The sequence below is a fragment of the Pinus tabuliformis genome, chromosome 2_2 (assembly GCF_031772625.1).
Source record: "Pinus tabuliformis cultivar Carrire ecotype Pingquan chromosome 2_2, CPIR1, whole genome shotgun sequence".
In the NCBI taxonomy this organism is placed as follows: Eukaryota; Viridiplantae; Streptophyta; class Pinopsida; order Pinales; family Pinaceae; genus Pinus; species Pinus tabuliformis.
The window spans coordinates 355,959,317-355,973,590 of NC_142300.1; the positions used below are offsets into that span (position 1 = coordinate 355,959,317).

The following is a 14,274-nucleotide window of genomic DNA, read 5'->3' on the forward strand; positions in this document are numbered from 1 at the left end:
TAGCCATCACTAAAATAAAATTCCTTGCTCATGAAACCCATGAGACAAGCATTACAATAATAATTTTATTTTTTTTCTTTCTATCAATTACATAAAATCACAATTACACGTCATTATGAAGACCAAACCTATTTACAACTTTCAGCAACTGCCATGTTTGAAGTCGATCTCGAGCTATTGTAGCACCAAATTTACTCCCGTTACCAAAATGACCAAAACCTCCCTGCCAAATTGGGCACAATCTCGGTACCTAGCTCCAAAGTACTACAAAATGGAAGCACTTTGGCCCCTGTGCGCAAAACTTCAAGAAATATTAAGGCTTACTCTTCCTCTTTGTCCTCTCTGTCTTTGGCTTTCTCGAAATTTCCTTCACTGTCTGTGAAATACTCCCAAACCTCCTTCCCCCTCAAATTCCTCCATCGATCCCCATATATTCTTGAGGTTCCTTCCCCGACAACCTCTTCACTGCCCTCCCTTCATTGCCCTGTCATTAGCTTTTCCTGATATTCTTAGGCGCTGATCGCCTTTTGACACAATAGCATCATGGTTGGAGGTTGTCGCCTTTATTTTATGATAGGTCTTCTATGAGTTATTTTTATTACTTGATGTATCATATATATATATATATATAGTCCCTTTCAATATAATATAATTTCTTTTTAGTTGTATATAATATGTTTCATATATAGCATTTCTTTTAATTTGAATATATGTTTGATATGTTATATTGATTTATGTTAATAAGAGCAATTAAGTATTCAAATTATAAGCATTTAATCTATTCAAGTTAATAAAGATATATATATATATATATATATATATCAATGTTGCATTAATCGTTATCGGGATATTATCGATGCGAGGAAAAAATCGGAAAAAATCGTAAAATTCAGGCAAAAATCGTAACATACAAAAATATTCATTTTTTTTCAATTTTTTTAACATCTAAAGCATCTACAACATAAAATAAATACATTGACACATAAATATGATAAAAGAACTAATATATAAGATGTTTAATATCATTTCTAGTGCTACATCACACATAACGGTGAATCATGTGCTGAATAGTAAGTCCTGACTCATGACTCCCAACTCAACCTCAAAATATCAACAAAAAATATAATAATGTATCTCACGAGTCATAATGTCATATACAATGATATGAACCAAATAACTAAAGTCTAATACTATTGATTTCCTCTGCCCCTCTTGCGAGAAAATGCAATAGCTTTCCCTTTCCCTCTAGATGTAGATGCCGGTGGAGTTGGCAGTGGACTCTGCTGTGCTCTAGAAGCTGAAGAACTAGGAGCTATAGGAGGTAGACCATGTTCTCTACTGGTGGCAGGGGTAGCCCGGGTAGGTGGTGTCACCTCTTCCTCCTGTTGCTCTGCCTCCTCCCCCTCCACTACCTCCTCTACTAACCAATCATCAGCAGACTACATGAGAGGCCTCTCGGCCTCAACCCTCCATGCAGCAGTGGTGTCAATCCCATCCAATGAGATGGCCTCCATATTAGGTGTCACCCACAATCGAAGATTGTAGTAGACATAGACCATGTCATTAAGTTGTTGGGACTCCAACCTGTACAAAGATCATGAAATAATCATTATAAAAAAAAATATTGTTTAATGAATTCAAAAAACTATTTGGAAATTCGCAATATTTTAAGTGTTAACCTATTGCGCTTCTTGTTGTGTATTTTTTCAAATACAATCTAGTTGCGCTCACATCCTGAGGAGTTACATGTTTGTCTGAGGATTCGAATGGCAAGCTTTTGCAAAAGGGGTACCCTGGCACCATACATTCTCCACCATGTATCTACAACAAAATTACACATAAAATTTTAAATAAACATAAGAAAAAAATGAAATTTGAAAGTTGAATCAAAGTATGAAGTTATGAACTTGAAGAGACAATGTAATTTGAAACAAACTAAAAATACCTGGCATTTTAGTCGTCCTATCAGTCACAACCATGTCAAAGCCAAATGTGCCACTTGCCATCCTGTATGTCTCAATTTCTTTGGAGATTTCTGTACGTTCTGCTGGAGATCGCACCATCCTCTGAACACAGGTTAAGAATCTATCCATGATCTCAGCATCAAATACGAACCCACATGGGTAAGAAAATGCAGGGTTCAGGTAGATCCCTGCAGCATGAATGGGACGATGAAGTGTGTTGTTCCATCGTTCATCAATCACTTCCCATAGGAGGAGTTGTCTCTAAAACCCCTCATCTCCCTTATCATCATAGTAGGCTCGAATGGATTCTTTCGCCTTGTTCATGGCCTCATACAAATAGCCCATTGCGGGCTTCTTACCATCAACTAATCAAAGAACCTTTACCAAAGGTTCAGTAACGGTGCACACCTCCTGCACTCTCGCCCAAAAATCTTCCTGGTATGAAACTAGTCTGCATATGGCCTCTCCTTCTGGTTTGCAGCTCATTGTCAAAGCACGCCACTCCTCTGAAAGAAACATTCTCTTCACATCCCACATATAATTCAAAAGGGATTGAAGAGATATGAAACTGGTGGCAAACCGTGTAATAGCAGGGCGCACCAACTCTTTGTTGTTGGTGAATTTTCTCATCAAGCTAAGCACAGATGTATGATTATATATAAATTTTGTAATGCTTTTTGATGACTCAACAATATCTTTGACAAAGGAAATTTTCTCTATGTCCTCCAACATCAAATCAATACAATGTGCAGCACAAGGTGTCCAAAATAAAGTAGGATGCCTCTCCATAAGCATCCTGCCAGCAGCAACATAATTTGTAGCATTGTCCGTTATGACTTGGACAACATGTTCTGCACCCACCTCCAAAATAAACACATCCAACAAATCACATAAAGTTTTTGCATCTTTGATATGTGCAGATGCATCAATAGATTTCATAAACATAGTCGCCTTGGGACAACTAACCAAGAAGTTTATAAGGGTTCTCCCCTTTTGGTCAGTCCAACCTTCTGACTTCATAGTGCATCCTGTTTGTGCCCATGATTATCTAAACTCCTCCAATCTTTTGGTGCAATCAACCTTTTCATTTTGAAGAATCCAGCCTCTAAAGTCACGATAAGAAGAGATTTTGTACCCTGGGCCAACAATTGCAATAGCATCAACAGCAGGCTGAAAAATGGATTATTCCTTACAACGCTAAAAGGAATATCACTCCAAAGGAGAAATTTGGCTAACAACTTGTCACTTTGTTCTTTCTTAGTTTTTTTAAGCATTGAAGTGATAGATGGCTGTGAACCAGGCATGATTCTAGGAACAAAAAATGATGAGGCAGCTACTGGGTTGGTTGATGCTGAAGTAGAACCAGTGCCACTTCCTTGTTCACCTGAGCCTAACACAGAATTTTTTAGTTGCTTCTTCATTTCTTCTCTGGCCCCTCTATTTTGCTCTAAATTTTCCAATGATCTCATGGCTTTTCAGATGATTTCAAGATTTGTATTTGTGTAAGGCCCTACATCAAATCCATGGATTTGTGCAAGGTGATACTTCAATCTATACACCTCCCCCTAACATATGCTGCCCACACAACTTGCAAGACACGTTTATTCTATCAATCCCTCCATCAGGTTCACCAATTTCCCACAGAGGGTCCAATTTCCTTGGCATGTTTGACTTTGAACTTTGAACTTTGAACTTGAAGTTGAATGGTGATTCGGTGAACCTATGGCAAAATAAGGATTACAGTTTACAAGTTACAAACTTACAATTTATATTGTACAAAATCTAAAAAAAAATTACATACATGAGTAACATAACAAAACACATGGAATTTTTGACAATTTACGAAATTTTAACAAACAAAATGAAAAATCAAATGACAAAAACCCCATCAAGATTCAAATCAATTCAAAAATATTTGATAACCCACTAATTTTTTTTGATAAACAATGGGTTATCCGGATTCCAAACCCAACCAAAAACATAGAAAAAACCAAAACAAAGTTACAAAACACAAAATGTTGGTGCCCACACTGGTTTGATGGAGAAAATTCATATCCTCCTTAGCTCTCACTCCGTTTTTCTCCTCCAATCAGCGGATTCAACTCCCAAACGACCAAGAGGTCACTCCAAAACCTCGTCGTTGCTAGCGTGCCGCTGTGTGTGCAAATGAATTAAAAAAAATCGTGATTTTTTGTTATATAAAAGCATTGTTGGAGAGGGCCACGATTTTTTCAGGTTGAATCGCGATTTTTTTTGAAAAAATCGCCGAAAAAAATTGTTGTTTTTATCGGGCGATAATATCGCCGATTTTAAAAAACCACGATTTTACGATAAAATCATATGTGGTGCAACACTAATATATATATATATATATATATATATATATATATATATATATATCTATATATTGGAGTGTTATGTTTAGGGTAAGATTTCCCTTCTTAATTGTTAGGTATTTAATCTAGTATTTTAGTAATTAATTCGTTTATCCTTTCTGTAGACATCTTTTATAACCAATTAGTAAGTTTACTAATGCAATGCATGTGATGCATGCATATGTAGCTATCATATGCATTCCTCATATGCATGCTAATACTCCTTTTCTGTCCATAGTTCATGGTGGGGACGTTACGAGAAAAACTAACCAAAGTTCAAGAATGTGCTAGCACTCTATATGGGTGTTGACAAGCTTAAACACTTCACCAAGAAAAACAATAAGCTCAGTGATAAAAGATGGTAATACAAGTTTGAGTGGTGTATCTGGGCTATGTGATTGGCAGAGGAGAGTTGAAGATAGATCCTATGAAGATGGAGGCCATCATGAGGTGGTCCATGCCTACTAATGTTTATGAGGTCAGAGTTTTATTATGGCAACGCAGTACCCAAGGAAATTTGTAGCCTTGTTTTCAATAGTAGCAACATCACTCCACACTGTAAGAATGAGTGGCAAGAGTTTCTAGTGGGAAAAGGGTTAGCAGAGGGCCTTTGGCGAGTTAACGAAGTAGATCAATCAAGCACCAATTTTGCATTACAATAGCCTTTCGAAGTGGAGACAGATGCGAGTGGGTACAAGATGGGAGCAGTCTTGATGCAAGGAGGATGGCTTGTATGCTACAATTATAAATTATTTCATGGGGCAGTTCTCAACTACCGTACCTATGAAAAGGATCTCTATGCCCTGTTGCAAGCTGTGAAGAACTTGAAACACTATTTGATGGGAAGGAGATAGTAATCCACACAAATCACTAACCACTACAGTACCGGTAGGTCCAGAGTAAGCTAGAATAGACCATGCATTACAAGTAGATGGGGTTTCTATAGAAGTTTCATTTAGTGCTTAAGTATAAGGAGGGTAGCATAAATAGGTTGGCCAGCATGCTTTCGAGGCCACCCACAACAAATATCATAGCTTTGGGAATTCTTATGCACATGGAGCCTTTCATCCATGATGCATATATGGAGGCATACTTAGAGGATGATGACATCAATGAGGTGTTTCAATAGTTGCAAAGCGGGAGTCATGTGCACAATAGTGATAAAATAGTTGGCTACCATCCCAAAATGGGTTACTCTACATACTAGATAAGTTATGTGTTTGTAAGGTGAGCAACCGCAGTTGATCAAAGAGGCTCACACCTCCATGGTTCCAAGGCGTTTTGGTGTAGGGAATATAATGGCCAACTTGTAGAGGTATGTCTATTGGCCTAGGATGCAAGAAGAGGTAGCTAGGTTCATACGAGGATGCATGCTTTGTTGTACCAACAAGCCTGATAACGTGAAACAAGGTCTACATCATCCCTTGCCAGTACCCACTCATCTTTGGGAAGGTATTTCCATGGACTTTGTGGGAGCTTTACCAACAACTAGAAAGGGACATGGTAGTTGACAGGTTCAACAATATGTGTGTTCTAATTTCCCTATAAAAAGACCATCATCAGACAAGAAGTAACGAACTTGTTCTTTGGATAGGTTTGGGTGCACTTTGGGATACCAAGGAGCATTATTTCAGATATGTATAGAAAATTTCTCAGTGCATTTTGGATTACATTATGGGAGAAGATGGACATGAAGTTGTAGAGGTTTACAACGTTCCATCCATAGAAAGATGGACAAGGCATAAGTAGCTAGTAGGAATTTGGTGCAACTTTTGTGGGGATATAATCAGAAGCATCCGAATACCTGGGATGAAAATCAAGTATAGATACAACACTCTTATAACAGAGTTGTCCACACTTGTACGGGTAAATCCCTATTTGAAACATGTTTTTGATATTTGCCACCTTCACCTTTGGATATTGCACATGGGAAATAAGGAGGAGTGAGGGGGGATCTTACAGGGGATGCCTAAAGGGAAAAAAATTCGTGGAGAAGTTCAAGAAAATCCATCTATAGGTAAAGGAGACAGTTCAAAAGTCACAGGAAAAATACAAGGCTATGCATGAACAATACAGGACAAAGAAATCATTCAAGGTGAGAGACAGAGGATGGTTATAGTTGAATAAGGAGAGGCTACTGGGAGTTGGTAAGAAAATAAAGGCTCTGCAATATGGCGCCTTTGAGACACTGAAGAAGGATGGAGGTAACACATATAGACTCAATCTAACCCCATACGTACAATTTATTCGACAGTGAATGTAGAGAATCTGAAACTCTATGAGCCTCCAATGTTAGATTAGGAAGAGGAACAAGTCCTACCTTCTATAGAGGATATGGCACCAAATGTGCAAGTGGAGTTGACAAAGGATACAATTTTGTAGAAGAGGTTTAAAACTACAACAAAGGGCAGCATGACCTTTGGTAGATTGGGTTGAAAGGACAGCTTCCAAGCAAAGCTAAATGTTACACTCAAGAGAAGGTGGAGGAAAATTTTTCTCATGTTATTCATTAGAAGCTTTTAGGAACCAGAAGCCTCCCAAAATGGGGAGATGTGATCCGAATTGGATCATTATATTATTTTTCATCCATCTCAATGTTTTTAAAGTGGAAAAAGTGGAGGAATTAGCTCATAGGACCATTTTTACCGTCGAGTACATTCTGGAAAATTGAGGTTTGAAGCCTTTTAGAAGTAGTTTGAGGCATCAAACAACGTTTTTTGGTGGTAAAACTTTGCTGCTTAGGTGTCATGCCCCTTAGTGCTATTCTACACACAGATACCTTTCCAATGACACAAGAGTTCATATCCAAAAGTTATGCCACTTGGAAGCTGCCTTCCTTTTTTGACTTCTATGATTCAAGAGGATGCCATTTTAGCTCCATTATTATCCATGGAAAAGGGGCTATCCACGTGATCATGATGAAGAAGACCCTGGAAGAGTCAATATTGTAACTCTAGTTATGAGTTGAAGGAGTTAAACTTAACAACTAATATGCTCTCGGGTTGTTTTATAATCAGGCCTGTAGGTGGAAAAATAGTTCCATTCTATTTGAGTGCATTTTGTTCTATATATGAGCAGAGTGGTTGAGAGTGGATAGGTAGAGAGCAATCAGAGAGGGTTTGTGCATTGTAGCAACCCATGGGCCACATGGCTCACTTCCTTCTACTTGCATCCATTCCCATTGAAGGAAAGAGAGAGTGGAGCAACCTCACCTTCTAGCTGGGTTTCTCCTAAAAGGGTTGCTCAGGTTATATGTTGTGTTATTGTGGTTTGTGAGTGATTAGTCTATTTGTTTTCTACTTTTTGCATATTCATAATTTGCATGCATATGCTATATACAATAATTAATAGATCCAGAAATCTAAGGAGAAATAAAACCTCATGGTGTATATTTCAGATTTTCTAATATATTTTAGTACAATTGTTGTGACGAATTGTCCAGTGAAATATCCATGGTAGTTCATGGATCAGAGGTTAGCCCTGAGAGAGAGAGAGAGAGAGAGAGAGACCATACTAATTAAGGTGTGATATCGAAATCCTTCAATTGATTTTTCTTATTGGAGATGGCAACAATCGGTCTAAGGTTTGAGGGTAGGTTGTAGGGTGCTTATAACTTCATTCCCTAGAGGGCATGGGTTTCTTTGATTTTTAGGGAGAATGACATATGGGTGTCTGTTAGCACAAACTCACCCCACCTATAGGTATTGTAGATTTGGCCATCCACAATAAAAAAGATGTGAAAGCTAGAAGATTGTCTTGGATGCGGTGAAGGACCATGTTATTCCTAACTTGATTGAGAAGCATACAACAAGGGAGATGTGGGAGGCTCTGACAAAGTTACACCAGAGTGATAATGCCAACAAGAAGCTAAGTTACCAGAAACTCTTGAAGAATTTTCCAGAAACGCGGATCCTTATTTCCAATACTAAATGGATACGATTCTTGTCCGAAATGCTGTAAAAACATTTTTGTGCCATTTCAAAAAATTGGAAACTTTAGATTTGAAATTGGATACGTTTCCAAGGGATTTAATTTTTTTTGGATCCGTTTCCGGAAATCTGGAAATAGATCCATTAAAATTGTGATCAGAATCCACCCTTAAAATGTTAAAAAGCTTGAAATTTTTTATAGCCATAAATAATTAATAAAAATGAAGAAATCAGATTTGCAAATAAACTCACTATAAACAAAGTCTCATAAAGTCTTTTCTAAATCTTTAGAAACAACGACACTCCATATATTTATCAAGGATTCTTACTAAGAAAAAGATAGATGTTAAAAAATGCAAATAAAAGGGTTTGATGAATTTTGGTTAAGGCTTTGTTAATTGCCATTGATTTTGCTCTTGATTTCATAAATTCCTCCAATGTAACAAATCTTCTCTAGCTAATCTTGTGCCTGCATATAGTCATGAGACCAAGCTGACATTGAGAAGATTGAAATGTTCAAATAGGTCTTGATGGAATATCCCAATGATCCCATGGGCCTTTTAATTGCCATGCAAGGAAGATAGATATCATCTGTCATGCATGACACGTTCTTTGAAGGAGTTGGATCCGAAAGCAAAAAGGCTGTAGCATTTCTGATTACATTATTAATGATGATGATAATATGTTGAATGGTATAATAATCACTAATGATGACGACAATGTTTATGCCGAATTGATGATGATGATTACTTTATTTTGAATTCACGACGATAACTATGCCATTTCCTTGCCGTATCGTATCTTGATATTTTGAAAATTTGTTGTATCCGTTTCAAACCCCTTATCCGTATCTGTTCCCGTATCTGTTTCAGTGCAACTTAGACAAGAAGATGGTGTCAAGAGAAAAGCTCAAGAACACGAAGATGACCAAATCAGATATAATGATTACTTATATCACCAAGATGACACGAGTTCGTGATGAGTTGGAGAGAAAGTGATAGATGGAGAGATGATAAGGATGGCTTTAAATGGATTCACCATGCCATGGGCTCCTTTCATCAAGGGCATCATAGCACGAGAGAAACTTACTGATTGGGATACTCTGTTGGATGATTTCATCTAAGAGGAGATTCAAGAGGAATTTCTATCAGGAGGCCAACCTAAGAGTGATGGTGAGAATCTTGCTCTTCCCAGTTGAGCAACGAGCAGCAAAGGAAAAGGTTTGAGCAGCAGGAGTGAGGAGTCAATCTCACAACCAAAGAAGGAGAAGAACTTGGCTAAGGTCAAGTGTTTTTCCTGTCATAAGACAGAACACTATGCTTCACATTATCCAGGGAGGAAGAAGGGTGGAAAGGGTACGCAGTCAACTGTAGCTATGTTGGTAGAAGCTCAGGAAGATTTTGCCAAGAAGTTTGAAATTGAGTTCACACATGTTTCCTACCTTTCCTTAGGAACCTTATCGGTTGGTGCATGGCTACTAGGTAGTGGAGCCACAGGTCATATGATAGGGGCATGAGAGCTATTTGACAGCCTGACCAAGTGGGTCTCAAAATTACATGTGGATTTTGGTGTTGATACTAAACATTTAGTGAAGGGGGTTGGAACAATGATATTCCAACTTGAGTTAGGAGGCAGGTTGGAAGTGAAGGATGTGCTATGGGTGCCAAAAATTATGTGGAGTTTTCTCTCAGTCCCTATGATGAAAAGAATGGGTTCTATGTAGCATTCCAAGATGGACAAACTTTGATCTCACTAGTGGGATCTATCTTTGACAACAACCACGTCATTGGAGTTAGAGAGAGCAACAAGTATAGGCTAAAGGGCCAGCCTATTTGAGCAATGGAAAGGAGCAAAGCAATGTTAGATAATAAGGAGTATGAAGCTCTGAAGGTTGAGAAGTTCAAAGGGAATCAACCTTCAGGTTTAGGTGGGGAGGAGCAGTCAGCAGATTCTTCCAAGTCTGTCAAGGTCTCTTAGTATGAGGCAACCTTACAAGATGTTCAGGAGAAGGAGGCTTCTAGGAACAAAGGTAGCAAGATTTCGAGGATAACTCTGAACTAGGTGGCAGGGAATGCTTCTAGTTTAGATTGAACAATGGTGGCAGCGGATGCAGTTCCAGGATTAGATCTAGTTCCATGTTGTAGAAGTACTGCTCTTACTAAGAGGGAGTATTGATGCTTGTAGATCATGTAGGTACTTTTGCACAGGGTTAAGTGTCTAGGCATGCAAAATCCGCCCATAGTCTCCTTAGGACAATGCTTAAGTGTGAGCAAGTTGCTAATCTAACTTAGCCCAAGTCTATCGTAGGAAAAGTACATAATTAATTATGTTGGCTAATTGAGATAAAGAAACTTAGGAAAAGCAAAGTAATTTACTTTAGTGATTATTTTTTAATCTCAGTGTTTGATCTCAAGTGAGGCAAGGTCTAACCTCGGCTGTCAATTACTTTGGAGATTAGGATCATGGATTTAGCTCATTGTAAAGTTCTAAAATCTAGGGTAAGGAAAGGAGAACAATACACCATACAGTGGCGCTAGTCAATGAGAGAGGGGTTTTCTCAAGTGAGGAGTGAGATGCTCAAGTGTGCTGGTTGTCAAGAATGTACAAGGGTGCAACATTGGAGATCCGGATCAGCCAAGTCGATCAAGGACAGATCTAAGGCCTGATCTACTGGATCAGATTTAGGGTATGTTGTAGTTGTATTTTCTTCAGTTGGACCATCATCCCAGGATAGGAGCCCAAGTAGGTTTTGAGTTATAAATGAAGCACTGTTGATTGGGCAGAATCTGTTTGTCACTTGTGACTGAGATTGGTGTAATTTTTGCTTCCACTAATGTGTGAAGTACCTAGTCATGCATTTATTTAGTAGATCTGTAATCTTCTAGGTTAATAGAATGCTGGGTGCTAGGTTCAGGAAAAATTAATAGCAACTGCTGTAGATATGATTTCACAGCCATAAGTGCAGGATCAACCCAACTTCATGCACTAGGAAAAGATCATAAATTCACAGGTCTGAGAAAAAAGCTTGAAAGATCTATGCAAAAGGCTACCGTTTCACAAGATGAAAAGGAGAAATTTCAGATTATATGACTGCTGTATGTATGATTTCACAGCCATAATTGCAGAATCAACATAACTTAATGCACCAAGAAAACACCATCAATTCCGTGGTTGCAGTAAAAAGCTTGAAAAATCCATGCAAAAACCTGCTGTTTTGAGCTCAGTATGAGTACGTCAGAAAACACTACAACAGGTGACTGTCAATGGGTTGCAGATGTTTATGGCATCAGTCTCTCCTCTTTTTAGAAGCCATTGATTTTATCTTTTGCTTTGTATCTGAGAAGGTATGGTGGGGAGATGCCCTAGGCACTTACTATTGATGACTATTACATGGTTTTATCGACCTTTAGTGCTTATCATTTTTGGGAAATCATGATTGTTAGTTTATATTCTTTCATCTTAACCTCATTTTTCAGTTCAAGATACACAAAGTTGAAAATAGAGAGTAGCCCTCACTGACCATTTATTTTCACTCAATGGCATTTTTCTTGAATTTCTTGACTACATGAGATCAACAGGATGTTGGGAAGAATTCTATGTTGTAGAAACTGTTTACAGGAGCATTTATTGGAAAATTGATTACATGGAATCTTGTATGAATAAATTGGTTTTTTATTAAATATATGTAGCCATATCAGCCATTCTACAGTAAAAGATTTTCATCTACTCTGCCATAATTGCAATTTTTTTCTTTAAATTTCTTTTGCAGAAGCATCACACCATTTGGATTCTTTTCCCTCTTCTGTAGTTGAAGTTCTCCCACAACCCTCTGCTTCTGACAGCAGGCAAGGAATTTAAATTCTGTTCCTCATTCTCTTTTTAAGAAAACAAGGATTTTTGTTTTCTAGCTCATTGAATGCCTTATTGTTAAGAATATTATATTGGTTGACATACATGATATAGATCTTGTTATTTTTAAGAATATTATATTGGTTGACAATAGTGATATAGATCTTGTTAACAATATCTTCATTGGAATCTTATCTATAGGCTTTTAGCATATCAGACTGTATAGCCAATCATTCTGAAAACTTTTTGTTGCTCAAGCCGGTAACTCTTATTTGTATTGACAGGAGTTTATCCTTTTGTTGATTTAGTACTAATTAACATAGCTAATCTACAGGGAATTTTGATGTTGCAATACTAAATAGTAGATGAAAGTCAGTGAAGAGCCTATAACATGTAATAGCCATCTTCTTTACAATTGTAAGAAGGCCTGATCGCTTGTAATGTTCCCTCTTGGAAATCTTCCAAAATATCCACTGTAAATTTCAAAGTTTGTTTGGTTTTCCAGTGAAGTGTTTTCGTCAAATACTTTGGGACCAAACTGCTGTAGGTGTATTTGTTTGTTTTGGAACACAATAATAAGAAACACAGGACTAAATAGATTCTTATATGAACAACCCAGCTCAGCTATAGAATTCACATGGAACCTAGCATGGTATCTATCACTAAAATATGCATGTTACAGCCATTTTAAACACTTTCTCCATCAAGGAAAGCCAAGAAATACACACCAGCTGTTGAGAAATCAACGGGCAACTTAATTAAATGATTTTTCTTACTTTGTTAACTGCTTGTGATATTCTTTTACTTAACTTGAGGTATTTGTTATTAACTTCTTCTTTCACTTGATTATTATTGTGTTTTCTATCAGCAAACAGCTACCAAACAATGAAGATCAAAGAGACAAGAGGACACAAGATATAGGCTATCAGCCAGGGCCAGAAACTTTCCTTTGAGAGAGAAACCCACAAGAACTCTTTTCTTATAGAACTTCAAATGACAAATTCCAAGACCTAAGACTCTTGTCAAAGACCCCTCCAAGACCAAGTCAACCTTTCTCCTTGATGAGCTTTCTTTCCAGCAATTTCGAATCCAACAACTTCTTCAACAACTTCGACCCCATTAGTTTCTTCTTCAACTTCGACCCCCAACAGTTCTGTTTGCAACTTCGACCCCAACAGTTTCTTTTGCAATTTCGATTACTGTAGAAACCCTAGCTCTTGCATGTGTGACAAGGATGGTGATTTCTTCTTTGTTTTTCCTTCACTTGACTTGGTTCTTTCTTCTAAGGAATTCAGCTTTCAAAGTATATCTATTGATGCTCTATCTTGACTTCTGAAATTTGGTCTAGCTGCTGCGATAGGTGCCCTAGTTTTCTCACACGTGTGAAGGATAGTAGCCCAGAGACAGTCCAAAACTTCGCTTTCTTCTTCCTCTTCTAGTCCTTTTCCTTGCACCTTTTGATCTCTTTCTCGTCCTTGATCGAATATCTTGTGAGTGTGAGAGTGTGCTCTTCAAGTGAGGTCAAAGTCTCTTATATATAGGCTTCTCTTTTAGGTTGAATAGCTGCTTGGAGGCCGACTTGCCCACTCATGAAGGCCGATTTGATGTTTGCTTGTTGACAAGGTCTTGGAGGGTTTCCTCTCAACTAGGGACTTGTTTCCAACAACATCTCTCTGCTCTTTGGTGGAGATCATGGTACTATCCGCTGCTTGTAGGGTTCCTCTTTCTTCATTATGTCATGAACTTCATCTTCTTCATCATGGAGCCTTCATCTTATAGATCTTCTTTGTAGGGCATCAACCATCTTCTTCACCAATTTCCTTCAACGAACCATAGGGTTGAACCAATAGTCATGTCATCCTTCTCTTTATCGAAAAGTGATCTTCTAGTCCACATCTAGCTATCCTTTACACAACTACCTCTTCCAAGTCATGTTTCTTTCAGGATCGTGTTGAGAAATCCAAAGAGATGGCAGTTAAACGATTTCTCTTATTATGAAATTAACTTGTGATGTTTTCATTATTAGTATTAGATATTTTAATTATCTTTTCTTATCATCAAGATTATTGCCAAGCAATAAATAGAAGAGAACACAAGATGTAGGCACGCTGCCAGGGCAAAACCCCACTCTAGGAGAAAACCCAGTCAAAATTCTTC

The 14,274-nt window shown here is 37.8% G+C and overlaps 1 protein-coding gene across 7 annotated transcripts in view; it reads left to right on the forward strand.

The window, feature by feature from the left end:
- LOC149192717 (uncharacterized) overlaps window positions 1-14,274 on the forward strand; it is a 473,076-nt gene that overhangs the window by 183,987 nt on the left and 274,815 nt on the right. For all 7 annotated transcript variants that reach the window (XM_089404681.1, XM_089404682.1, XM_089404676.1 and 4 more), the window contains one exon: window positions 12,038-12,113. In XM_089404681.1, coding sequence (XP_089260807.1) covers window positions 12,038-12,113 — 76 coding nt within the window. The remainder of the gene's footprint in view (window positions 1-12,037; window positions 12,114-14,274) is intronic.